The sequence below is a fragment of the Mchenga conophoros genome, linkage group LG4 (assembly GCF_057382185.1).
Source record: "Mchenga conophoros isolate Kocher_MC1m ecotype Shallow Benthic linkage group LG4, M_conophoros_male_GT1.1, whole genome shotgun sequence".
Taxonomy (NCBI): domain Eukaryota; kingdom Metazoa; phylum Chordata; class Actinopteri; order Cichliformes; family Cichlidae; genus Mchenga; species Mchenga conophoros.
The window spans coordinates 28,449,354-28,476,331 of NC_140529.1; the positions used below are offsets into that span (position 1 = coordinate 28,449,354).

Sequence of the window (26,978 nt, forward strand, 5' to 3'; positions counted from 1 at the left end):
GGTCGTCTACTCCACCTACAGAGCTGAAAACATGACCATATGAAGTAGAACATGCTAAGCAATAAAAAGAAAACATAATACTTTGGAAATTTTCACCATTTATTGAGGATTTACAGAGTAAGTTGTTCATATTGTATGAACTCTTAAATGCTGCAACTAGATTGCATTTCCTATTCAGCCGAGTCACTTCCCTGAAAGCAAGAGAGAGATACAGACCATAGAGTTAATGCTTATAGGGATATACTGCAGTAGAAATAAAATAACAAAAAGTATTGCAAATGAAATACCACCTTTCCGACATCACGGCTCTTGGCTCTCAACTTGTTGACCTGGGACTCAGCAATGTCAGCACGCTCCTGAGCTTCCTCCAGCTCATGCTGGACCTTCCTGAGCCTGGACATGTGAGTGTTTGCCTGCTCCTCCTGTAAAGGATTTACAAAAATACTGACTTAGTTATAGGGGAGTCAATGAACCAAGCTGAAGCAGATTTGGCATATAATTGTAGTTGACTTACAGCCTCCTCAGACTGTCTCTTGTAAGCCTTGACTTTGAGCTGCAGCTTGTCCACCAGATCCTGAAGTCTGGTCACATTCTTCTTGTCTTCCTCAGTCTACACAAAATACAGCTGTTACTTTAGAGGTATTTGAGAAGAGACAAAGGGCACGTTTGCTTGTTGTTGGCAAAAGAAGACTTACCTGATAAGTGAGCTCTTTCACTCTCCTCTCATATTTACGGACTCCTTTAACAGCATCAACACCACGTCTCTGCTCAGCTTCAAGTTCAGCTTCCAGTTCACGGACCTTTAATGCCATGATAAAGAATTAACTTTGCTTCAAATATAAAGAAAAACTTAAATTCATATAATTTAATCAAAATATATTTTATGTATATAAGCATGCAATATACACTTCATACCCTGGACTCCAGTTTCTGGAGCTGCTTCTTGCCACCCTTCATGGCGAGGTTCTCTGCCTCATCCAGACGGTGCTGCAGGTCCTTGACTGTGACCTCCAGGTTCTTCTTCATCCTCTCCAGGTGAGCACTGGTGTCCTGCTCCTTCTTCAGCTCCTCAGCCATCATGGCAGCCTAAAATAATTTTCTCCATTTAATTAATCTATTTAAAAATCTATGGTAAGCTTTTATTATCACTGAAAGAATGTGAAGTGTTTAATAGAACACATTACTTAGAGAGTTAAACTCACGTCAGTGATGGCTTTTTTTGCTTTCTCCTCAGCATTTCTTGCTTCCTGCACAGCATCATCCACCTCACTCTGGATCTGCACAAAATCGGCTTCGAGCTTCTTTTTCGTGTTCAGAAGACTGGTGTTCTAAAGGTTTAGGAAAGATTATATGATATAAATATGTTGTAAGTTCACATACTAGATATTTACAGTAAATTTACAATGTATTTCCTAATTAAAATTACATTAGGTTAAATGTTTCTTAACATTATAAACAAACCTGAGAGTGAAGCAGTCCGACACGCTCGCTAGCATCAACCAACTCCTGCTCAGCTACTTTGCGTCCTCTCTCTGTCTGCTCCAGAGCGGCTCTCAGCTCCTCAATCTCAGCCACCATCAGACCATTTCTGCGCTCCACCATGGCGACCTGCTCCTTCATGTCTTCCTGTCCTCTGAGAGCTTCATCAAGGTGCAGTTGGGCATCCTGATGAAATAAATCAATCAATAAATAAGTACCTATTCTGTTTCTTTAACAAATGATCAGGAAAAAAGGTCACCTTGAGCTGTCCTTGGACATTCCTCAGTTGTTTCTGGGCCTCAGCAGCCTGTCTGTTGGCATGGCTCAGCTGAATCTCCATCTCATTCAGGTCTCCCTCCATCTTCTTCTTGACTCTCAGGGCATCATTCCTGCTCCTGACCTCAGCATCAAGAGTGCTCTGCATGGAGTCAATCACCCTCTGGCTGTTCCTCTTGATCTGCTCCATCTCCTCGTCCTTCTCTGACAGCTTCCTGTCAATCTCACTTTTGACTTGGTTCAGCTCAAGCTGAATACGAAGAATCTTGGATTCTTCGTGTTCCAGAGTGCCCTGCGAGATAAGTCAGATAAGTAACAAATACCAAGTAGAATCATCAAAATAAATAATATTGACATAAAAAATATTAAACCTCTGCTTCTTCAAGGGCAGTCTGAATCTCAGCCTTTTCACTTTCTACAGTCTTCTTGGCTTTTTCCAGCTCATGGATGCTCTTTCCAGTCTCACCAATCTGCTCAGTCAGATCTGAGATCTCCTCTAAAGTAGAAAAATTAACCAAACTGTTGTTATTATCTTAGATCCAGATCTATATTCTTTGACATTTTTTGTCAAGTTATGGGTGCATACGCTGCAGGTTCTTGTTCTCTCTCTTCATGGTCTCAAGATGATCCAGAGCCTCTTCATATGAGTTCTTCATCTTGAACAACTCAGTGCTGAGAGAACGAGCCTCCTTTTGGGCTCCTTCCAGCTCTGCCTGGCTCTCCTCATACTTCTGCTTCCATTCTGCCAGGACCTAGGTTTATATAGGTTATTCAGTTAGTTGTCATTATGGGTGTATTCCTCTTGTTAGTATATTGGTTATGTTTAAACTTTACTTTATCAAAGTTCCTCTGCTTCTTGTCAAGGTTGGCAGCCAGAGCATTAGCTCTCTCCACATCAATCATGAGGTCCTCCACCTCACCCTGCAGCCTCTGCTTGGTCTTCTCCAGTGAGGCACACTTGGAGTTCACAGCCTCAATGGATTCCTCAGCCTCCTGCAGGCGCTGGGCAAGCTTTTTCCTGCAATTTGCAAAAATTTGCTTGTATTAATTCCATTATGTATTAAAAGTAATACAGTATTACATTTTTATTCACAAAAGAGAAGAAAGCATTTATGTACTTGGCCTCCTCCAGCTCCTCAGTTCGCTGGATAGCATCAGTCTCATATTTGGATCGCCACTGAGCCACCTCACTGTTGGCCTTGGACATTCCTCGCTGCAGCTCAGCCTTGGCCTCCTGCTCCTCCTCAAACTGCTCTCTGAGCAGATCACAGTCATGACGTGCTGACTGAACAGCATGAGCCAGGGCGTTCTTGGCCTGGATTTTAATAATAATACATTTTAAATAATAATAAATAATAATAAATGTCTTTGCTTTTCTTTTATCTCTCAGAGAGCATGTTGACAAAGTAATGTAAAGTTATTCTAAATCTGAGATATAGGTTGTCAGATATAGTTAATGTGAGATAAGTTGACATTAAGTAACTTGCATTTATTCTTGTTTTCACTTGCAGATCCATGGTTCATCAATGTTCTTTTACAATGTATGTAATGCTGAATATAATACTTCTTTAATATGACATCTGGTACCTTCACTTCCTCCTCAGTATGTCGCTTAAGCTCTTCAATCTGTTGAGTGTAAGCCTGTTTGCCTCTGGTAAGCTGGGAAATAAGAGCTTCCTTTTCCTCAAGCTGACGAGAAAATTCACCTGGGCAAAACAGATTAAAGAAAAATACTTTTCATAACTGAAAAATCACCATGTATTTTAAACACAAACAATATCATCTGTTTGAAACTTAAATTGTTTCTGAACTTAAAACGGCTACTAAATAAAATACAGTTACATACTTCATATCTTTGGATACACACCATTCTCAGTTTGGAGTCTTGCCCTCTGTGCACTCATGTCGTTCAGCTGGCGAACATTCTCATCATTTTTGGACTTGAGCTCACTTAACTGGTCTTCAAGAGTTCGGCACATTTTCTCCAGATTGCCCTATAAATTGCACATAATTGTCATGACTCAAATCCAGGAAAGATATAACTGTTGCGCTCTTTCATTGTTTAGATAGCCGCTTTTTCTCAAAATTGCATACCTTTGCTTTGGCAACAGCCTCCATATTGCTGGAGAGATCATCAATCTCCATCTTGTACTCGCTCTTCTCTTTCTCCAGCTTCTGTTTGACACGCTGGAGGTTGTCGATCTGCTCTCCGAGCTCTGCTACAGTGTCAGCCTGCTTCTTACGGAGAGCTGCTGCAGTAGCTTCATGCTGCAGAGTTGATTCCTCAAGATCACGACGCAGTTTCTGGAACTCAGCCTCTCGCTTCTTGTTCATCTCAATCTGAGCAGCTGTTGCTCCACCAGCTTCCTCGAGCCTCTCACTGATCTCTTCAAGCTCCCTGGAGAGGTCGGCTCTCTGCTTCTCTACCTTAGCCCGAGCTGCCCTCTCAGCCTCAATCTCCTCTTCTAGCTCTTCAATACGAGCCTTTAGGGTAATAACACCACAAAGACTTACTGAGTTGACATGTTTTAGTTTTACTGAACATAATATTCACCTAAAATAATGGTACCTGGAGTTCTTTGATCTTCTTCTGGAGCTGAGTACCAAGAGACTGCTCATCCTCAATCTTGCCAAGAAGCTGACTGATTTCAAAGTCCTTCCTGTAAGTGGAGAAGACAAATGACTCTGACAGCTCTGTGGCTCTTCTGAATGCACGTGTAGGAACTTTATCAGTGGCTGTTTTTTACTTTTTGATTTTCTCATCAGACTGCTGCTTGTCATTCTCCAGATCCATTATGGATTCCTGGGCCAGTTTCAAATCTCCCTCCAGCTTCCTCTTGGCTCTCTCCAGGTCCATGCGGAGCTTCTTCTCTTGCTCCAGGGACCCCTCAAGCTATTAAAAAATGTTACATATTTTTTTACAACTGAATAATTCATAATAATATAAAAATAAGAAATCTCCTTTTTTAAAAAGATGATGTTTTCTTACATCATCAACTTGCTGTTCCAGTTTTGTCTTGGCTTTGGTCAGAGTGTTGACTTTGTCTTCCTCTGCCTGGAGATCATCCAGTGTTTGTTGATGGGCCTCTTGTAAGGCTTTCTTCTCCTTGGTTAACTTGGCAATTGACTCATCTTGAGATGCCATCTCCTCTGTCAGGTTTTTCACCTGACATAAATAATAATTGGGAATTTCATGGGAATTTCCCATGAAAGTTAATAAATTAACATGGCAAAATAAGACATTACAGCATATAAACATATTATGTGTATGTATTTTGGTGAAAACTACAATCACTATGAACTGAACCTTGTTTTCTGTGGCATGTTTCTCCTTCTCCACTTTGGCCAAGGTGAGCTCCAAGTCATCAATGTCCTTCTTCAGCTCAGAGCATTCATCCTCCAGCTTCCTCTTCTTAGCAGTCAGCTCAGCATTGATTTCCTCTTCATCCTCCAGTCTCTCACTTGTCTCTTTGAGTTTGGCCTCGAGCTGGATCTTGCTCTTAATGAGCCCCTCACACCTTTCTTCAGCATCAGAAAGATTCTCATTTTCCTGTGACAAGGCAAGAAATATGGGAATTATATTATTATAATATAGTATAAGAAGAATAATTATTATCATACTTTTATAAATAAAGAATATTATCATGTTTTTAATTACAGCAATTGAGCACAGTTCTCAGTTACAGCACATCTCACAGCCAAACACCAGCCAAAAAGTCATACTGATAAATAGACTAATATGTGGTTATTTTTCAGCTAATTGAGCATTATTATAATAGAACATGCATTTTCTCCTCCCCCTTGTTACTCACAGCTGCTATTTGAAGTTGCAGGTCATTCTTCTCCTGCAGCAGGCCGACCATCTTCTCTTCCAGTTCTTTTTTCTTAGCCAGAGCAGTAGCCAGGTCTGTCTGCATCTTCTCATAGTTCTCCTTCATGTTCTGCAACTCCTTCTCAGTCTCAGCACTCTTCAGAAGAGGCTTGATCTTGAAGTACAGATGCATCCATGGCCAGTTCTTGACATTCATGAATGAACGGATGTTGTACTGGATGCTGAAGATAGCATCTCTACAAAAACAACGCAAATTACCATGCTTTGATATACTGCTTTTGCGTAACATCACATGATATTTAAATAGTAATTTGACATATTATTTCTGAATTATACCTCCTCTCCATCATCTTCACAAACTCTTTCCTCATGAGGTATCCTCTGCAGAGAGCCTGAGTCATGGTCACCAGCTCAGCCAGTTTCTCATCTCTCATCTCCTCAAGAGTGCCCAGCAGACCAGCTTTGAAGAACACCTGTGTTGAAGTGAAACAAATTAGTTCACATGAATTAGTTCTGTTTAATACAACTGGAGGTTGTAAAGGTCATCATAAAGTGTACCTTTGTGTGCCCAAACATGTACTGTGTGTGATCCACATCAATGGAGCCAAGCAGCTTCTCTGAAGCTTTCTTGTTGTCGATGAACTGTCCCTCAGGGATGACGCTGGCATTCAACACTTTGTATCTGTAAGAAAATATAGTGATGTTACTTGGATTTTGCACCCATTGTCCTTGTGTTTTCCCTTTTCCAGTACCTTTGAAGTTATTTTAACTTTCTTATAAAGAAAACAGAAGTCACCTCTGCTTGAAGTCACCATAGAGGATTCTGCTGGGGAAACCCTTTCTGCAGATTCTGATGCCCTCCAGTACACCGTTACACCTCAGCTGATGGATGACCAAATGATTTTCCATAAGACCTGAAAGTTAAAAATTCATATAGTTTAAATCATTTCAATATGTCACTTTTAACATTTTTTAAAAATCAGTATGACTGTGTGCTTTATACCTGGGGTCTTTGACTCATTGGGAATCAGGCAACGAACAAAGTGAGGATGAGTGCTCCTTAAGTTGGTCATCAGTTTGCCCAGGTTTTCCTGGGGGACGGACGGACATATTTAAACAAATGATAGCTGCTTAAAATAAACCAATACATTTGAATATATTTTTTGTGGCGGTTCAAAATACCCTGAAAAGAGCAGACACTGTCTGGAAAGAACCACCCTTCTTCTTTCCACCACCCTTCTTGCCGCCACCAGCAGCATCTGTTGTTCAATACACTTAATTAAGAGAACTGAATAACTAATGCTATAGTGAGTGTTTTACAATAATTTAATTTTAAACCATATTTTCAATGAAAACAATAACTGTGTGATCACTGATTCAACTTCATTTCCTAGAGGAAACATATTTAATGAGTATTCACAAATGGTCATAATAATAATAATAATAATAATAATAATGGATTGGATTTATATAGCGCTTTTCAAGGCACCCAAAGCTCTTTTACAATGCCACTATTCATTCACTCTCACATTCACACACAGGTGGAGGCAAGCTACAGTTGTAGCCACAGCTGCCCTGTATTTTTTTTACATTATTTATTTCCTACCATCAGCTCCAGCATGGGCTGCATACAGGAAGCACAGCAGTTTGTTTGATGACTTCTGGTAGAGCTGCACAACTGAATCATTCAGTGGGTCCTTGTTCTTGTCCAGCCAGCCAGTGATATTGTAGTCCACTGTACCAGCATAGTGAACCAGGGCGAAGTGTGCTTCTGCTTTACCCTTTGCAGGCTTTGGCTTCTCAAATGCCTTGCTCTTGCCAAGATGCTGATCATACAGCTTGTTCTTGAAAGAAGTGTCTGTAGCCTTGGGGAACATGCACTCCTCTTCAAGAATGGAGAAGATGCCCATTGGCTGAAAAGAGAAGTTGTATTCAGGAAAAATCTGTATTTTAGTACCTAGTCAGAAACTGCCATTTTAGTCCTGAACGGCACATCTGAATGGTCTTACCTTCTCAATAAGCTCAATGCAGGCAGCCAAGTCCATACCAAAGTCAATGAACTCCCATTGAATGCCTTCTTTCTTGTACTCCTCTTGCTCCAGGACAAACATGTGGTGGTTGAAAAACTGTTGCAGTTTCTCATTGGTGAAGTTGATGCAGAGTTGCTCCAAGCTGTTGAACTGTAGTAACAGAAAGCTAATTCATATCATGAAAAAAAATCATATTTATCTTTAAATCCAGTCTCACATTTTTGAAATGCTCACATCAAAGATCTCAAACCCAGCGATATCCAGCACTCCAATGAAGAACTGTCTGGGCTGCTTTGTGTCCAGCATCTCATTGATACGGATAACCATCCACAAGAACATTTTCTCATATACGGATTTGCACAGAGCCGAGACAGCATTGTTGACCTGGAAGAAGAGAATTCAACATTCTCCTAAATTCCTGGATAACACTGTAAAAAGTATTTTAAAATGAAACTTTTTTTTTTTTAATCCTTTCAATTTTTAAAAAAATTACCTGTGGGACAGTCTGACCTTTGGTCACAAACTCATTCCCAACCTTGACTCTTGGGTAGCACAGAGCTTTCAACATGTCAGCTGAATTCAGGCCCATGAGGTAGGCGATTTTATCAGCCACTGATTGGAAAAACAAACATGTTTCATTATGTAACAAAGAAATGTTAACACTATGGAATGAGCTAAAACACAACTAAAATCCACATTAATAGCAGTGCTAAAGATTTATTTTACATTTTATGAACAATTGCAGGCAGTCACTCTGCTCAGTCATTATATTAGTATGATATTTATCTGTCTAAATGGGAATGGTTAATGCTATGGATGTCACTGTAGTTCTAAGAGTTAATGTGAATTATTACTTCATGAGGATGTAATATTACAAAATCAATTTGATTACCCTCAGTGCCATCAGGTTCAGCCTGCTCCTCACGCTGCTTCTGCTTGAATTTCATGTTTCCATGATGCATCACAGCGCCAGTCAGCTTGTAGATGCCCGCCTTCTCGTCAGCACTGAAGCCCAAGATGTCAATAGCAGTCTGTAATCCAAGCACAGCATTAATTTTTAAACAAGTTATTGTGACAGTTTGCCTTTATTCTACACATTACCATCAACTTACATCTGTTGCAATGAACTCCTCCACATCATTGATACTTTTGACTGTGATTTCACCCTGACTGATCATTGGATAGTCATAAGGGTTAGTGGAGATTAGAAGAGACTCTAGAAGAAAGTAGAAGAAATGCTTGAGTGGAACATGGTTATTTCCTTATTGTTTTTTAATTGTGCAAGATTAGTGATTGACATAAGGATTTATATAACACAGAGAAGAAAGTGACTAGGTTAGGAAAACTGGGGGAAGAAAACAGTAAAACCAACAGTAACTTCAAGATTATTATATGTTAAAAACACAACTTTACACTATGAAATTATGTGAAATTATATGTTTGGGTGGGTGTAAGGATATAGTGGGTTGAGAAACAGAAAGAGAGAGAGAGAGGAGAGGTAGCACCTTAAAAAGTTATTTAATTAATAATGGTTTTTTTTTTCCCCAAACAACAAAAGAAGTAGCTTAATTGGAGTGGTTCCCAGATAAAGACTATTCTTTTGTTTAAAACAACTGGGGGTATGGAAAGTAATTTACAGTATGTCTTGTTCAGTTCATCACATACCCAGGAGCTCAGGCTTATGGCCAGTCATCAGCTGATAGAAGATATGGTAGCTTCTCTCAGCAGACAACTGGAAGGTGACACGGGACTTCTCCAGCAGATCTGTGAACAATTGTTGAATAGGAAGTGTGATGATCAAACAGTACAGGCATTTCATTTGTATACTACTAACTACAAAAGGAAAATAAGGCTAACTTACATGTTTCAATATCAGCTGAGGCTAGCTTTCCAGTGGAGCCAAAGTGAATTCTGATGAATTTACCCTGAACATTTACCACAAAATGTCAGTTTGGCTCTGGATAACAGTAGGTGTAAGAAAATAATTTTAGAGTCCAGAACACGAATACTTACAAAACGAGAGGAGTTGTCATTCCTCACAGTCTTGGCATTTCCATATGCCTCCAGCAGAGGGTTAGCTGCAATGATTTGATCTTCCAGTGAACCCTACACAGAGACATCAAACAGCTGTTTAAAAACAGCAGCAGCAATCACCTGTGACAAACACATTTGATTTGAACACAATTTTACCTGTATTTTTCCTGAGGATGTTTCAGCTTTCTTAGCTCCAGCTACTGCAATTGTTGCAAAATACTGGATAACACGCTTGGTGTTTACAGTCTTTCCTGCACCAGATTCTCCACTGGGGAATTAAAGCATGATTTTTACTTTGCAATACAATTATGATTTTTACTAAAGAAGTGTTCTTGTAATGTTTATATTATACTTACGTAATGAGGATAGACTGATTCTCACGATCTGAAATATAAGAGCACACGCATATTAAACCTACAGTTGACAATCCTCATTGTCCCATGCACCTGAATCTTTAATCAACTTTGATTTTACCAGTGAGCATGAACTGATAGGCATTATCAGAGATGGAGAAGATGTGGGGTGGAGCCTCAATCCTCTTCTTGCCTCTGTATGCCACAACAACCTGAGCATCGTACACAGGAAGCCACTTGTAGGGATTCACCACGACGCAGAAGAGGCCGGAATAAGTCTGTAATAACAAAGACACAGAAACATATATATAGTTGTTACTCTGAGAAAATACAAGCAAAGTATATTATGAGATTAAAGCTTACATAGATCATCCATGATGAAAAACGCTCTTTGAGGTTAAACAGCACGGCAGGCTCATTGAGGTGGGTCATCATTGCCATGTCCTCAATTTTATCAAACTTTGGAGGATTCATGGGGTGGATGTCATCCTCTTTTACAGTGACTGTCTGCATTTGAAAAAGAATAAAATTAAACAAAACCTTTTTTAACATAGTAAGGCAAGGCAAGGCAAGGCAAGTTTATTTGTATAGCACAATTCAACAACAAGGTGATTCAAAGTGCTTTACAGAGACATTAGAAACAAGAACAAATAAAAAGCATGATTTAAAATTGAATAAAACAAGCAAATAAACTAACTAACTAATTAACAAACAAACAAACAAACAAACAACAGTATATAAAATCAAAACAGATAAAATCAGAACAGTAGATAAAATCAGTAGTTAAATGTAAGTTTTGAAATTTAAGCTTAAAGTGTGGATTTGGTGCTTTATTCAAATGCAGCTGAGAACAGGTGAGTCTTCAACCTGGATTTAAATAAACTGAGTGTTTCAGCTGATCTGAGGCTTTCTGGGAGTTTGTTCCAGATATAAGGAGCATAAAAGCTGAATGCAGCTTCTCCGTGTCTGGTTCTGACTCTGGGAACTGATAAAAGACCGGATCCAGATGACCTGAGGGATCTGGATGGTTCATACTGGGTCAGGAGGTCATTGATGTATTTTGGTCCTAAACCATTCAGAGCTTTATAGGCCAGCATCAGAACATTGCATAATCCATAAAGTTGAGTCTAATCTTTTCTAAGAAAGTTGAAGAATTAATTGTTTTACTTACCTTTCCTGTAAGTGTCTCAACAGTTGCCTTGCCACCCTCTCTTTTGACGAGTTTACCCTTCACGTACATGTCATCAGCATCAGTTACAAAGTAGGCACTTTTGGCATCAAAAGGAGTGTTCTGAGCCTCTAATCTCTCTTTCTCAGGTTTTCGGAGGTAAATGGCTGCAGGGCCATAGGCCTGCATCTCTGCATCTGTGCTCATGATGGAACTTTAGGGGGCTGAAATTGAGAGGTTGAGAGGTTTTGTTTTCTTTGTTGTCTTTGTTTTCATAAACATCCCCATGCTAATGTGTGTGTTTGGGAATTGTTCAGATATCACAGAAAATACACTATAATGTACCTTCCTTAGTCCCAGCAGAAAACTGTAAACTCTTGATTCTGTTGCTTGAATCCTAATAACAAACCATCAACTGTTAGAGTTTGTATTGTTGATTGTCATTTATGCTTAGAAATATTTAACCATATATGCTTAGAGGTGTATAATCACTTGTGTAGTGATAGGATGTGTGATCTTTAGCAGGCCCCAAAGGCTTGGTGTGCATTCCAGGAATTGTCCGGTTCTCTCCCGTGCACGAGTAACATGAAGAAGCTTGCCTACTTGAGTCTTGCTTTGCAGTGTAATTATATTGTCTTCAACGTTCCAGCGAATAGGTTTATGCTCTAAAACCTATCATCAACTATAATAAATATGGGTGTCCATTAATTTCAAAATATACTACTACTACTACTGCTAAAATTATTATTATTAGTTGTAGTAGTAGTAACCGTAAACAATTCTAAAAGCATTAAAACGTGCAGTGTTAAATATCCCAAAGCTATGATAAAATTGTGTTTCACAATGCAAAATAGCTGAAGTTAATGTTCTTACCTGAGTTGGAAGCCTATCAGTTGCTGACTCAGACTGAAGCACCCTCTTTTATAGAGGGAGAACTTTTTCCTCAGTAGGTGTGCCTTGCTCAGTTTGGTCATGTATTCTTGCCATGTTGCCGTTAATCCCGTGACAGTGACAGTTGCTGTGATTAAACTGCTTTGCAAGAACATTTATAACAGAAGGTGGCCAAACTGAGCAGTCATAAGACACAGTGCTGATTGAAGATGAAAGAAAATTACTGCAAGATCGATTACTTTGAACGATAACACAGCAGATATTTTAGATTTGATAATTTATATAACTTACAAGGCATGTAACAAGGCTTTTCTTAATTTAGATGTGTAAAATGCTGTTCATATAAAAGATGAACTCGATTTATGAGCATCAATGTTTTTATTAATAATACATTTCTATTATTACTTCTATCAATAATAATAATAATAATAATAATAATAATAATAATAATAATAATAATAATAATAATAATTATTATTATTATCATCATAGCAGTAGGAGCAGAAGGTATATTAGAAGTACTTTTTACTTTGGAGAAGCACCAAATGTCACTGGTGTACAGTTGCTCTTCACACATGTCAGATTTGGTGGTCCAATAAAAAAAGGGGGCAGCAAGTGAACAACTGTTCCATAAAGCAAGGTCAAAACATTCAATATAGATCGACTGATTTAAACACATTTTAGTATCAACAGATTAATGAGTCTTTTTCTCCTAATGCTCACTCATTGTATCATCTGATTTAGCTCTGTAATGTGTAGAACAGTTGTTGCGCACGTATCAAAGATTCTAACCATTTGTAGAAAATATATTCTTATAATATTTAATTAACATACAAGCCTGTCTGGTTCTTGCTTCTCTACAATGTTATTATTAATCATCCTAGTGGAACATGTCATGACACAGGCTGTGATTTTGGAGAAGCATATAAATGTCACTGGTGTACAGTTGCAGGACAAGCATACATCTCAGATGTCTGAACTGATATTGAGCGCCATTCCATAAAAGCTTAGAAGAGATCACATATCGTCTTGGAATGGAGTGGATGAACAGTTGCCATCTAGAATGGGATAAGACCCAAAATAAGACCTGTGGCAATAAACAAGATTTTAGAGATGCCAGGACTGTAATAGTAAAGTGAATGAAAACTATATCCGGGATTGTTTTTACATTTAAGGCTTAGCTTAATAATAAATTCATAAAGGTAAAAAGGAAAACAAAGCTGTATTTTGTTTGTTTTTTTCTTTTTGCCTTTTTGAATTTAGCAATCCTTCATTCTTCAAGAGAGATGACCTTGAGGTATGTAATCCATATAACCTCTGTGCACAGGTGGGTTTTCAGAGCAAACATGCAGAACACGTGCTTCCCAAGTAAAGTCAAATGTCTTCAGTTTTTTTCAGTCACCCTTAATAGCATTTGCCATAGATGTTTTAAGATCTAACAGGGTCAACTTGCTTGTTAAAAACTTTGTATGCATGATCTTGATATAGTTATGGTTACACACTATTTCATACATATCATACAAATATAAATCTGTGATTCCATCCATGTTAATTTAGCAGCATTTTTTTTTTATTTCCTAAAACACAAAAACAAAAACAAAACAAATAAAGCTGTGCTGGGCTACCCTGAATACACGCTGTTTTTCATCTCTGGTGACAAAATGTAACAACAGTTCCAAATACACACAATTGACAAATTAAAGGAAAAGCACAAATGCATGACCCCCACAGTGAGGGGATCCGGTGGCTTTGTTTTGCTTTGGGAGGTATTTTGTTGACAATGTTTGGGCCCCCTTTAGAGGAAAGCCTTGTACTGTAAATCACTTAAGAGTTGTTCTGATTGATCACCTTTGTCCTGTGATGAAACTGTTATATTCTGATGGGACAGAATGGGAAGTTGGTTCTTCCAGCATGACAATTCCTTCATCCACATGGTGTGAGGGGTCAGCTAATGGTTTGATGCATTTGAAAATGGTATGAATCCGATCTCAGCTCAATGAAATACCTATGGGAGGTGATAAGCAGATATGTTAGACTGTATTCTCCTCTGCCATCAATAAAACAACAAATAAATGAATCCCTGCAGTAGAATTACAAAGACTTTCAAATACCAGTGTGATTAACCCCAGAGCAGAAAGACTCTAACCTGCTTCAAGTTGCAGAATTAGTTTTAAACTGACCTTTGATAGTTTTAAGTACGGTTTGAAGTTTGCATATGTATACAAATGTAAAGTTTTTAATGATTTCTTGCTTAAACTTTTTTATTACTGTGAATCCAAACATCATACAATTTACACTTAATCTGCTGGGATACAGTGAATAAAACAAGCCTTTTTTTAGAAGGTGCCAATGGGTACATGGGCAGAGATTGATTGTCCTGACTAATGTTCTCCTTTGAATGTCCTTGGGTGTGTAGATGCTTATAGATGGCCCTCTGCACTAAGCCCTAAACTGAGTAAAAACATGCCAACCATGTCTGGCAAGGAGGAGCCTAAGAAGCTTTAAAAGAGTGTGAGATTATTCCATGACGGGGTAGTAGCACTGGGAGAATGATGGGTAGTGTCTTTGGCTTTCGTTCTTTGACTTTAATCTTTGTTTTATGTTTTCAGAAAAAGGGTACAGACAGAGAAGGGGAACATTCTAGAGTGCCCCCTTTATAAGATAACTTATTAGTTTAATATGAAATGTAGTAACTTATAAAGTGACATAAAAATACAAGAAGGAAAAAGGAAGCTTGAAGAGGTGAGACTAACTATAAAACTCTCTATGTGTGCTTAACAATATTTTTGCATCAGATCATTAATAAGCTAATACTAATTAGCATGCTGGAACTGGAGCTATTATATGTTATATATGATCATATAAATAAAAAGTACAGAACACAGTTTTAACTGTTTGAGAATATTGTGAACTAAACAGTGCTTGCCTTCTTGCATACTTGTAGAATGTTTCCTATGAAATGAGAAAAAAATGCCTAACACTTCAGTAGTTTGAGTGAGAAAATAAATAACATTAAATTGTAGTAGTTTCACTCCTTGTTCAAGCAGACAATTGCTGCTTGCCTAATTGGTCAGTTATTCATTAGAGACATGCTAACAGCTTTGTTTAAAGGAACATAGTTTGTGTCAGTCATATGAGACTATATCTTTCAGCTGCTGGGTATGTGCACTACAATGCTCAAGCTAACCCCGAAAAATGTACTGGCTCACAAATTCACATCCTGCTAGTGTAATATGATCTCATAAATACAATCTGTCCGGGGGCTTGGAACACCTGTGCCTCCTCTGGTGCCAAGCACAAAAGCTCCTTTAACTGCATCTAATTAATACTTCCTTCATGCCTCCTGTAGCCTGCTGTGTACAATATTGAGTTATAGCCATGTCCTTCACATTGTAGTTTTCCATTGTAGCAGACACCCCAGCTGTACCACAAATAAAAATAAAGAAATAAGAAAACAACTGTCTTACATTATACTCCTCAAAGATAATATAATGTTGAGTAATACTATATTAATTATCAATCATTTTACAAACATTCATAAAGTTCTTTGTCTTGTTCTGATTCGTCTTTTTCTTCTTCTTCTTACCAACACTCACAGGAGCACTTCAATTACTATTGGCCTGTGTGACCTTTGATGAAAGCTGGGTTCATTTAAAATAGGTCACTCAGCAGTCAGCACTGTGTTTACAAGCAGGCTAAGTTGGCAACAAATACTGGTCCTGGTCATAAATTTAGAGCACTATTAGGATTCCTATTAATTTGCTGTCATACTGCTGAGCTTTCATAGCATTGACAATACTGGCCAACAAGAAGCCACAAGAGAGTACTTGGATTCTTGCAATGGTTTTCAGCTTATACTAAGCTAATTGTCATTCCAGAACAGGAAGTGCCTCACTGTTACAAGTGCCGTTGAGTCCCCGTTAAGTCCTAACATCTTCTTAAACACTGGCCTGACAGTGGTTGCTGTTGGGAAAGTTTTAATTACAGAACATTATTATTTTCTGTTTACTTAGTTCTTCTAAGAATAGTAAATTGGAAAACAACAATAAACACTTCTTGGAAGCTTGCTAGGAAATTGCGAAATGCTTAAAATTTGTTTCACTATATTAAATAATAAAATGATTAATCCATGGTGGTGTTAGTCAGACTCAAATCTTTTAGTCATTTTTTTTAGCTTTTAACCAGCAAAGTATGTGTGAACAATTCTAATGCAATTATTAGCTATCACCTGAATAAAAAGCTCCCTTTCCAGCTCTCAGCCTGTGAACCGGGTACTCAAAACTGGAACATTAAGAGACATTAAGAAACATAGAGCCAAATTGCACTTAAACTGTTTTATGGATCAGTAGAGTACACTTTTCAACAAACATAAGTGTCATTAAATTGTAACTTTACTCATAAATCAGGTTTTTGACTTGGAAATGGAATGACAAAGAACAACAGTACAGTACAAAGAACAAGATACAGTACTGCAGTTTGACGGCAAGATCCTGAAGCTTGGTCACATTCTTCTTCTCCTCCTCAGTCTATACAGATTACTAACTGTAATTAAAAGAGAACTGACTCAGCTCCACATCTCAGCTTAGTTTCGACTTCTAGTTCCCTCAGCTGTGAGATACAACACACACGAACAATGAAAAACTCTAATTATTCCCAAACCCTACCATGCATTCATGTCCAGTTTATACAGATCATCATATCACACTTCAGGCTGACAAGTAAGCCATCAGCTTTTTCTTAGGGTTAAAAAACTAAAGTTCTGAAAGTTTAGAAAAATATGTTCACAATAAAATATTGTAAATAAAAAAATACAACTTTTAACTGTTTTCTTTTTTTTATTCTGTCTTATGCTATTGCTCTGACTGACTGTGAAGCACAACTTAATTGTATTATTATGTGCTATAGAAATTAATTTTGATTTGATTGGATTGGGGTTTATATCTAGATTATACTGTTTTTGTCTCTTGTCACTGGTTACCAGGTGGTTTCAGAATTTAACTGATTTTCCTGTTCAGATTTAAAACATTGCAACAACAGAGGGTTGGTTGAAATGGTTTGGTCCTTAATGAAACCTTGAAAGAGAGGATTTGAAATATACTAGTGGTACATTCATGTAAACTTTTCCTCCTCCTTCTTAACCAGCTATGTGCCTTTTCCATTGCGTGCCTTTGACATGTTTACTGAACGTTGAAGGGTTTTATGGTTAAATTCCCTCTGTCACAGTGACCACCCGAATAGAAATTGTGTTTTTAAATATTCAACAGTATCTTTTTTGTGTACCAATATACCATCTTTTCACTGTGACTTTGCCACCCTTTCTCTTAATCAGTTTATATTAGACATACAGCTCATCGGGATCAGTTATAAAGAAAGTTGTTTTGGCCTCAAATGGTACGTTCTGAGTCAGACTTCTCCTTACCTGCTAGATGTGCACTGTAGTAAGAGCTAGTTACTAACAGTAACTAGCTCTTACTACTGTTTATTGTTTGTACACTAGACTTCTCCTTTTGTTGCCCTGTGGAAATAGATGGCCTGTGAGCTTCATCACTGTGCCTAGCTCATATTTAGTGAAGCCTGACCAACACATATATAATATATGTCAGATATATATATATATCTGACTGCACTCCTTAAAACTGGAAAACAATTAAATAACACTGACAGGTTAAGGTGCTGACCATGAACAGTCCCTTAGTTATCAGCCCTATTCTCTTGTTATTTAGTCAATTCATAAAATGAAAAGCTGTCAAATGAAAATAAATAACTTCCTTATACGTACAATAAATACAATAAATTTGACCAGTTCTTAGCAAATGGTTTCTGTCTAAATATGTCACTATTAATAAGCCACCTAGCTCACTAGATCTATATAAAACCAAGACACTATCAGAACTTTTACTGAGAATCTTTTAGTAACAGAAACTCATTTAATTAACAAACATTAAATTCATTTTCAAATTCATTGATTTCTTTAATTTATGTATACTTATGTATTTATTATTTGATTTATCATGACAAATACACTCTAAAAACCTTTGGTAAATCCACAGGTAAGTTTGGCCTTTTACATGTCTTTCACATAAAATACTGGTTGCAGGAGCTATTACTTCTTAGATATTTTCTGCATTATATGGCTATCTGTAGAGCTAATAAATATTCCTTCTGAATACTCCTTTTCAAAAGTGGCTACTAAGCAATTCAGTATGGCTTTTTATTTATTACTTTTAATAGCTCCCTCTTAATTGATTACATTTACATTCTAAACATTATTTTACGAAAGCAAAGAAACATTAAAATGAATGAGTCATTTTTAAAACATTGATTGATATTTTGCAATATGCATTAAAAGCATCCAACAGATGATTCATATTTTATGAAATCTGTTGAACAGCTTCATTCAAGTGTGTCTTATTCAGCAGACTCACTCTGAAAAAACAAACAAACAGAAAAAAAGAGTTATTTAAAGGTTTTAAGTTATTTGAATCCTCTGAAGACTTTTTTCTGTTTTAACATATCTTGTTTTAATAATTTTTGCTTAACTGCACAAAGCATTACAATGTGTCTCACTTATAATGATGTGCACAATTGTTTTTGGGTTTTTTTTTGGATATTTGGACAGAAGTTGCTACCTTTCCAGTGTCACAGCTCTTGGCTCTCAACTTGTTGACCTGGGACTCAGCAATGTCAGCACGCTCCTGAGCTTCCTCCAGCTCATGCTGAACCTTCCTGAGCCTGGACATGTGAGTGTTTGCCTGCTCCTCCTGTAAAGGATTTACAAAATTCTGACTTAGTTATAGGGGAGTCAATGGGCGTGCGATGAACCAAGCTGAAGGAAATTTGTCATATAATTGTAGTTGACTCACAGCCTACTCAGCCTGTTTCTTGTAAGCCTTAACTGCAGCTTGCTGACCAGATCCTGAAGTCTTGTGATGTTCTTTTTGTCCTCCTCAGTCTAAACAATTAGGGTTGTAAGTGAAAGGGAATGGGCACAATAAATTAGATCATTTTTAGTTAGATAATTAATTACCTCGTAAGTGAGCTCTTTCACTCTCCTCTCATATTTCCGGACTCCTTTAATGGCATCAGCTCCACGTCACTGCTCAGCTTCAAGTTCAACTTCCAGTTCACGCACCTGGAATTTGATAAAAGAATATAATATAATAAAACAATGTAGCTACATTATTATTGCCATGGTAAAGCATAGAAATAAAAGTGTCTTAATTCTACCTCATCATCATCATCATCTTTACTTAAAAAGCACTTTAAAATAACCATAGTTGACGCAAAGTGCTGTACACCAAAACTAAATAATAAAGATACATATATAAATATATATAGATATAAATAAATAACGAATAAAAGAAAACAAGTAAATTAATTAAAGCATAATTAATTTAATTACAAGAAAAACTAAGTCTCGCTGAGGGCAAAAGAACATGTCTACAGAAAGGTAGACTTCGATTGTGAAACTAGTTTTAGTACTGTGTATAGTTTGTACCCTGGACTCCAGTTTCTGGAGCTGCTTCTTGCCACCCTTCATGGCGAGGTTCTCTGCCTCATCCAGACGGTGCTGCAGGTCCTTGACTGTGACCTCCAGGTTCTTCTTCATCCTCTCCAGGTGAGCACTGGTGTCCTGCTCCTTCTTCAGCTCCTCAGCCATCATGGCAGCCTGAAGTGATGAAATATTTCCAAAATTTAAAATCTGTTCTACATTAAAATCGAACTTAACATGAACTGCAAATTAGAGATTTCAGAACCCTGTAATAGTGAAAAACAAAATAGAAGAAAAAAAAATCTCACATCAGTGATAGCCTTTTTGGCCTTCTCCTCAGCATTTCTTGCTTCCTGAACTGCATCATCCACCTCACCCTGAACCTGGACAAGGTCAGCCTCCAGCTTCTTCTTGGTGTTCAAAAGACTGGTGTTCTGAATGAAACAAGAAAAATATATTTTGGTTTAAATATTGGATGCTATATCAAGAATCTACATATATAGAATATATCAGAATCGATACACTAATCATCATCATAATATCAACAACAGTATTTATGTTTTTTTATGGTTAGGCATTTATTTAATTATTGGTTTATTTATTTATTAACCTGCAGTTTAATTCTGTATTATATTATGTTTTTGTTCCCTAATCCTTAAGTGTGTTAATTCTGGTTCAGACATGCAAATAATGTATAATGCAAATAATAATAATGTATATATGTATATGTCCAACACGCTCGCTAGCATCAACCAACTCCTGCTCAGCTACTTTGCGTCCTCTCTCTGTCTGCTCCAGAGCGGCTCTCAGCTCCTCAATCTCAGCCACCATCAGACCATTTCTGCGCTCCACCATGGCGACCTGCTCCTTCATGTCTTCCTGTCCTCTGAGAGCTTCATCAAGGTGCAGTTGGGCATCCTGATGAAATAAATCAATCAATAAATAAGTACCTATTCTGTTTCTTTAACAAATGATCAGGAAAAAAGGTCACCTTGAGCTGTCCTTGGACATTCCTCAGTTGTTTCTGGGCCTCAGCAGCCTGTCTGTTGGCATGGCTCAGCTGAATCTCCATCTCATTCAGGTCTCCCTCCATCTTCTTCTTGACTCTCAGGGCATCATTCCTGCTCCTGACCTCAGCATCCAGAGTGCTCTGCATGGAGTCAATTACCCGCTGGCTGTTCCTCTTGATCTGCTCCATCTCCTCATCCTTCTCTGACAGCTTCCTGTCAATCTCACTTTTAACCTGGTTTAGCTCAAGCTGAACACGAAGGATCTTGGCCTCCTCGTGCTCCAGAGTTCCCTTTAAATGATTAAAAGAGTTATGTAAAAAAATTTTTTTATTGCAACATAAACTGGAGAAGGGATACTTTTTAAAATTTGAATACAAACAGTACATTTTTATAAAATACATTACCTCAGCTTCCTCCACAGCTGTCTGAATTTCAGACTTCTCAGTCTCAACAGTCTTCTTGGCATTTTCCAGCTCATGGATGGTCTTTCCTGTCTCACCAATCTGCTCAGTCAGATCTGAGATCTCCTCTACAGAGCAAACACAGCCAAGAGTACTTGGAGCTGATATATGCAAATGTTTTTGCCACAACAAAAGCTGTAAATGACATTAGAACATTAGAATCGTACTTAAACTCAACCCACACATGGGTCTATCATAAATAACCAATATTACCTGCATCTTGCCAGGTGATGATTCCTTCTTAGCTCATGCAATTGTTGCGAAGTACTGGATGACACGTTTGGTGTTGACAGTCTTTCCTGCACCAGATTCTCCACTGGAGACAGTATAAGAGACACATTTTCAAGATTCATCCTCTGTATCAAGTTTTAGAGATAATCATGTGTGCAATACTCTCGTAATCAGAACAGATTGGTTTTCCCGATCTGGAATACAAACATTAAAGAATTTTATCTAACTGCAGCAATAACCTCACATTTAAGGCATCTTTTAGTTTGTATTCACAAACTTTAACAGTAACTACTACTTACCAGTGAGCATGAACTGATAGGCATTGTCAGAGATGGAGAAGATGTGGGGTGGAGCCTCAATCCTCTTCTTTCCTCTGTATGCTGCTACACATGTAGCATCATACACAGGAAGCCACTTGTAGGGATTTTCGACGACGCAGAACAACCCAGAGTAGGTCTGTATCATAGCAGAGAGCATAAGGGTTGCTTACATTTCTCATTTTTCATTTGCATTTTATTTCTTTTAGATAAACCTTCAAATAAAACTTACGTAGATCATCCATGATGCAAAACGCTCTTTGAGGTTAAACAGCACAGATGGCTCGTTAAGGTGTGTCATCATTGCCATATCCTCCATCTTATCGAACTTTGGAGGGTTCCTGGGGTGGATGTCTTCCTCTTTCACAGTAACTGTCTGAATAGAAAGCAATTTTTAAATAATCAACAGGGTGTTTGTTGTGATATAGCAGACAAATGTTTACATAGACAGGATGACAAATATATAGACGTAAAATGGAAAGAATTTTTACCTACCTTTCCTCCCTCTGTCTCAACAGTGGCTTTACCACCCTCCCTCTTGATAAGTTTACACTTGACATATACTTCATCAGGATCAGTCACAATGAAGGCCGTCTTGGCATCAAATGGGGTGTTTTGAGCTTCAATCCTCTCCTTTTCTGGCTTCCGGAGGCAAATGGCTGCCGGGCCATACTGCTCCATCTCCGCGTCTGTGCTCATGTTGGCACTTTACTGGAGACTGAAAATATGACATAAATTGAAACAATGTGACCATTTATGAGTTCTTGAAATTTTCTTAAGCAGATATCTTCTATCATGAAAATGTCATTTACATCGAACCACTTACCTCACTGGACCCCAACTGAAAACTAATAGTATCCTGTGTAAAGATGCTGCAATCTAAAGAAATGCCAAAATTAAGTTGCTTTGCTCCTTTGTGTCTAATATTTCAACCATCATATTTCAGTAAAAATATTTATTCATTCAGTTGACTGACCAAAGTGCCACTACACTCAAACAGCAGCAACATATTTAACAGGAATGTCTAAACCGTTAAAATATGGTAACCAGTGAATACTTGACCACACTCACCTGTGTCACATGCCTGTCAGCTGGATTGGGTTTCCAGAGTTGCTGCTCGAGTGTGTCTGCTCAGCACAGCTTTTCACTTTATTAATCCTTTATTTATCCAGGTAAAAAATCTCATTGAGATTAAAAATCTCATTTCCAAGAGAGACCTGGCATCATAGCAACAAAAGTCACATACCACATAGGTATATAACATTTAAAACAAATACAATATCGCATACAAACATGTGTAAAATATACAATAACAGATCAAATACAAAAAAAGTACATTAAAAACAATCACACTGAGTAAAAGAGCTGTTCTCTCGTTCCTTTAAGACAGACTTAAACTCTCCCAAGGTAACCAATTCTGATAATTTCAGTTCCTTCTGCAGATTATTCCAGGAAGCAGGGGCAGCGTATTTAAAAGCCCCTTTCCCCCATTCTGTTCTGATTTTTGGGACAATCAAGTGTATGATTTTGTTCGAACGAAGGTTGTATTGGTTGTGGTTTTTACACATATAAACACATAAATAAGATGGAACCAGCCCAAGGAGAGATTTATAGATAAAAATCAACCAATGGGAGAGTCTACGAATATGCAAAGATGGACATTTAGCAGCAGCATACAGAGAACAATGATGTACACGACTTCCATAGCCAGTAATAAAACGTAAAGCACAATGGTACACAGTATCCAACCTCTTTAGGTAGTGGGCAGGTGCATTCATAAAAAGCAGGTCACCATAATCCAATAAAGGTAAAAAGGTTGAACGAATCAAATGTTTTCTCACTTGGAGGGAGAAACAGGATTGGTTTCTAAAAAGTAACCTAGTTTTAGTTTTAACTTCGACACAAGCCTTTGAATGTGAGTCTTAAATGACAAATTCTGATCTATAATGATCCCTAGATACTTGTAAGATGTGACCATTTCAATTTCAGATCCTTGAATTGTTTTAATCTTAGGAGACGTAGCTAACAACTCTTTGCCATTTGAGAATAACATAAACTTGGATTTCTCTGGATTTAACACCAACTTAAGTTGAGTTAAATGGGACTGAACGACATCAAAGGCAGACTGCAGAAATTGCAGGGTTTGTGCTACTGAAGGGGATGAACAATAAATAATTGTATCATCTGCATAAAGATGAAATGCTGCATTTGACAAATTATCACAAAGGTTGTTTATGTAAAGAGAAAATAGCAATGGTCCTAATATGGAGCCCTGCAGAACTCCTTTGGATACTGGGAGAAAAGAGGAAGAAGACCCAGCAGCACGGACACACTGTTTTCTTGCTGACAAGTAATTTGAAAACCAACTTACAGCATTTACAGATAGACCAATATTGTTTAGTCTATTTAATAAAATAGCATGGTCAACTGTATCAAAAGCCTTTGACAAGTCAAGAAAAAGAGCCGCACAGTATTTTTTGCAGTCCATTGAATCAACAATGTCATTAACCACTTTAATAGCAGCAGTTATTGTGCTGTGTTGTTTTCTGAATCCTGACTGATGTTGGGAAAGAACTGAATTTTTGTCCAAAAAATCTTTCAGTTGTTCACTAATGAACTTTTCTAGAACTTTTGCTAGAACACACAATTTAGATATGGGCCTGTAATTATTAACATCTGAAGGATCACCTCCTTTCAGCAAAGGGAGAACATAGGCAGATTTCTATATTACAGGGATCTCACTGTTCGAGAGGCTAAGATTAAAAATGTAAGTTATTGGTTCTGCTATAAAATCTGCAGCCAACTTAAGAAAATAGGGATCAAGTTGATCTGTTCCTCTGGACCTCAAAAACATTTAGCGGAGAAAAACTGAAGGGTTGGACCACAGATTCAGTTTGAGCGGTTGCAGAGAGAGCCTCTTGTTGATTAAGCTGTTTTAAATCTGGATATAAAGATTCAAATAGAGATCCTGAAGAAACAAAATGCTCATTAAAGCAGTTTAGAATGTCGCATTTCTCTGTTAAAGTACAGGAGTCTTTTACAACAAAAGTTGGCATCTCATTTGTAATTATGTCCCCATAAGAAGATTTTATTATTTTCCAGAATTTTTTAGGATCGTTCAAATGTTTAGTAGTATTTGAAAGATAGAATTCTGATTTGGCCTTTTTAATTAAGGAAGTTGAACGGTTTCTAAGCTGTCTAAAAATCAGCCAATCCGCTTCGGATTTAGTTTTTCTGGCCTTAGCCCAGGCAGCATCCCTTTTTTTGAGTAGACTAGAGAGCTGAAGAGAAAATCAAGGGTTGTTTCTGCATTTTACTCTAAATTTGCAGATAGGGGCATGTTTATTTGTAATTTTGATAAAAGTATCATAAAAATAATTCCATGCCAGCTCAAGATCAGTTATCAGGTAGATTCTACTCCAGTTATAGTCCCATAAATCATGAAAGAAAGCTTGCTCACAGAAATGCTTAAAATCTCGTTTAAAAGCTATCTGTGGCCTTGATTTTGGGAGCTTCGATTGCCTGACTACTAGGGCTGCCACAAACGATTATTTTGATAGTCGACTAGTCACTGATTATTTTTGCGATTAGTCGACTAATCAGATCATCATCCATTAGACGTAAAACTACAGCTTATTGCACCAGCAGCATCTGCTCTTATATAACTATCATTAGCTTACAGCTTTAAGTGTTTAAGGTCTGTGCTAACTAAAAATAAAGACAAGATGATAGTTTATTGAATTTTAATGAAATTTGCAGATTGTTTCGGTGAAGATTAATAAACTCCTTGCTATCTAAAATATAACAGGACACTGGAGTATATTCTGGAGCATCTCACACTTCTGATAATCAGCTGTCTGCTTGACGTTTATTCAGCTGTGTAAAAACTATAACTTTAATCTCAGACAAACTGATTTACTCAGGAACAAATAAAATACTTAAAAAAAAAAGCCAAACAATAACATTTTAAGTTATCTAAGTGACTCATATATATTTAACCTGAGTAGCAAAAGACGGCGGTGGGTTTGAAAACGATTTGCGGGGAGTCCGGTGTTCTCACGGCGCTAGTGAGCCTAGCCCCCGGCTCGCTAACGAGCTAGTGGGTAACAGATGTCTCCGAAAACGTCGGAGCGCTTTTGAAAATATGTGGTGTCCTGATAAACTGAGCAGATATTTGAGGTTTACACAGCTACATTCTCGCCTGAAAATATGTTAAACGTTTATTTTGTGACCCAGAAAGAATAATAAGAGTAACATTAAAACTAACTAGCTGCCGCCATTGTTGGAAACTGCGCTGGGCTGCGCTATGAATTCTGGGACACAGCTGCTGCTTCTTCTTCTTCTTCGGGGTTTAACGGTAGCTGACATCCTTGTACATGCAATGCTGCCATCTTCTGTTTCAGTCCGTTATTACACTCTTAAATCCTGCCACTTATTCCTGCGTCTTTTGTGATCGTACAAAGTTTCAAACGACGCGTCGACTATTAAATCAGTCGTCGACGATTTTTATAGTCGACGTAATCGTGACTAGTCGACAAATCGTGGCAGCCCTACTGACTACAGCTACCACACAGTGGTCACTGATATCATTTGCGAAAACCCCAGTGTGAGAATATTTATACGGCATATTAGTTAAAAATAAATCAATAAGTGATGACTTTTCTGGGCATTTAAGATTTGGACGAGTTGTGCTGTAAATTAGTTGTGTGAGATTATATGAATCACACATGGATTTAAAACTGTCTGAGGCAGAGGACAACCAGTCCCAGTTGAAATCTCCGGCCAGCACAATTTCATTAAAATCTAAAGTAGATCGTTTTTCACTAAGTGAAACTAAAGCCTCACTACTAGCTGAGGGGGGTCTATAACAGCCCACAATGGTAATAAAATAGCCCTTGAAAAGTTGGAGTTTGAGGGCAAGAAGTTCAAACTGCTTACAAACAGATACCGATGAATCGACAGTAACATGGAATTTGCTTTTTACATAAATTGCAACACCGCCACCCTTTCTGGGGCGGTCGCAACGGAAAAGATTATAGCCCGTTATTGCAATGTCTTTGTCAGTAATTGATTTAGTAAGCCAGGTTTCTGATAATATAAGAATATCAGTATCTAACTCTTTCATCAAAATTTTCACAAAATCAAGTTTGGGAAGAAGACTTCTGACATTTAAATGAGTGATACCAAGACCTGTTCAAGTTTTGAAATCACAAGGAGTACTTAAGCATTTGCAGTCTGGATCGGGATTAGGTTGCACATTTCCAGATAAAAGAAGCAGAAGAACAATAAAACATTTTCTTTTCATAGATTTTTCTTGTAGGATTACAGACTGATTTCTCTTAGTGCCCGATCTCTTTGGGGGTGAGAAGATTGGGAAATAAACCAGTAATATGGAATGAATAAA

General features: G+C 37.7%; 1 protein-coding gene and 1 pseudogene across 2 annotated transcripts in view; both read right to left on the reverse strand.

Annotated features, from left to right (window-relative positions):
* Nucleotides 1-81: 81 nt before the first annotated feature.
* Nucleotides 82-12,140, reverse strand: LOC146576337 (myosin heavy chain, fast skeletal muscle-like). The gene is made up of 41 exons (XM_085271535.1): nt 12,046-12,140; nt 11,518-11,569; nt 11,176-11,396; nt 10,368-10,511; nt 10,126-10,282; nt 10,008-10,035; nt 9,808-9,919; nt 9,631-9,723; nt 9,479-9,542; nt 9,283-9,381; nt 8,730-8,833; nt 8,510-8,648; nt 8,111-8,229; nt 7,852-8,001; nt 7,597-7,767; nt 7,194-7,500; nt 6,770-6,846; nt 6,591-6,678; nt 6,384-6,501; nt 6,146-6,269; nt 5,924-6,060; nt 5,568-5,823; nt 5,063-5,305; nt 4,745-4,921; nt 4,503-4,648; nt 4,325-4,415; nt 3,850-4,239; nt 3,623-3,749; nt 3,343-3,461; nt 2,874-3,070; nt 2,590-2,773; nt 2,342-2,507; nt 2,127-2,251; nt 1,739-2,047; nt 1,462-1,665; nt 1,203-1,328; nt 916-1,086; nt 696-800; nt 515-610; nt 291-422; nt 82-191 (listed from the first exon to the last, which is right to left on the reverse strand). The coding sequence occupies exons 3-41, from the start codon at nt 11,377-11,379 to the stop codon at nt 171-173; spliced, it is 5,820 nt and encodes a 1,939-aa protein (XP_085127661.1). The 5' UTR covers nt 11,380-11,396; nt 11,518-11,569; nt 12,046-12,140; the 3' UTR covers nt 82-170.
* A 6,486-nt stretch (nt 12,141-18,626) lies between these two features.
* The window catches only part of LOC146576338 (myosin heavy chain, fast skeletal muscle-like), a 37,790-nt pseudogene continuing 29,438 nt past the window's right edge, over nt 18,627-26,978 (reverse strand). Inside the window, exons 32-39 of the transcript XR_014892243.1 lie at nt 20,970-21,094; nt 20,547-20,855; nt 20,277-20,473; nt 19,864-19,996; nt 19,562-19,732; nt 19,091-19,195; nt 18,927-19,015; nt 18,627-18,824 (exon numbers count right to left, since the gene is read on the reverse strand). The product of XR_014892243.1 is annotated as a myosin heavy chain, fast skeletal muscle-like (transcript). The remainder of the gene's footprint in view (nt 18,825-18,926; nt 19,016-19,090; nt 19,196-19,561; nt 19,733-19,863; nt 19,997-20,276; nt 20,474-20,546; nt 20,856-20,969; nt 21,095-26,978) is intronic.

Bases quoted from the DNA above. Each gene is read 5' to 3' on its own strand.
- LOC146576337 (XM_085271535.1), bottom strand. From the start codon at position 11,379: ATGAGCACAGATGCAGAGATGCAGGCCTATGGCCCTGCAGCCATTTAC. The intron at 10,283-10,367 runs GTAAGCTTTAAT...TTGTTATTACAG, and splicing joins TTTCATCATGGATGATCTAT to ACTTATTCCGGCCTCTTCTG. The intron at 8,002-8,110 runs GTAATTTTTTTA...CTCTTCTTCCAG, and splicing joins AAGGTCAGACTGTCCCACAG to GTCAACAATGCTGTCTCGGC.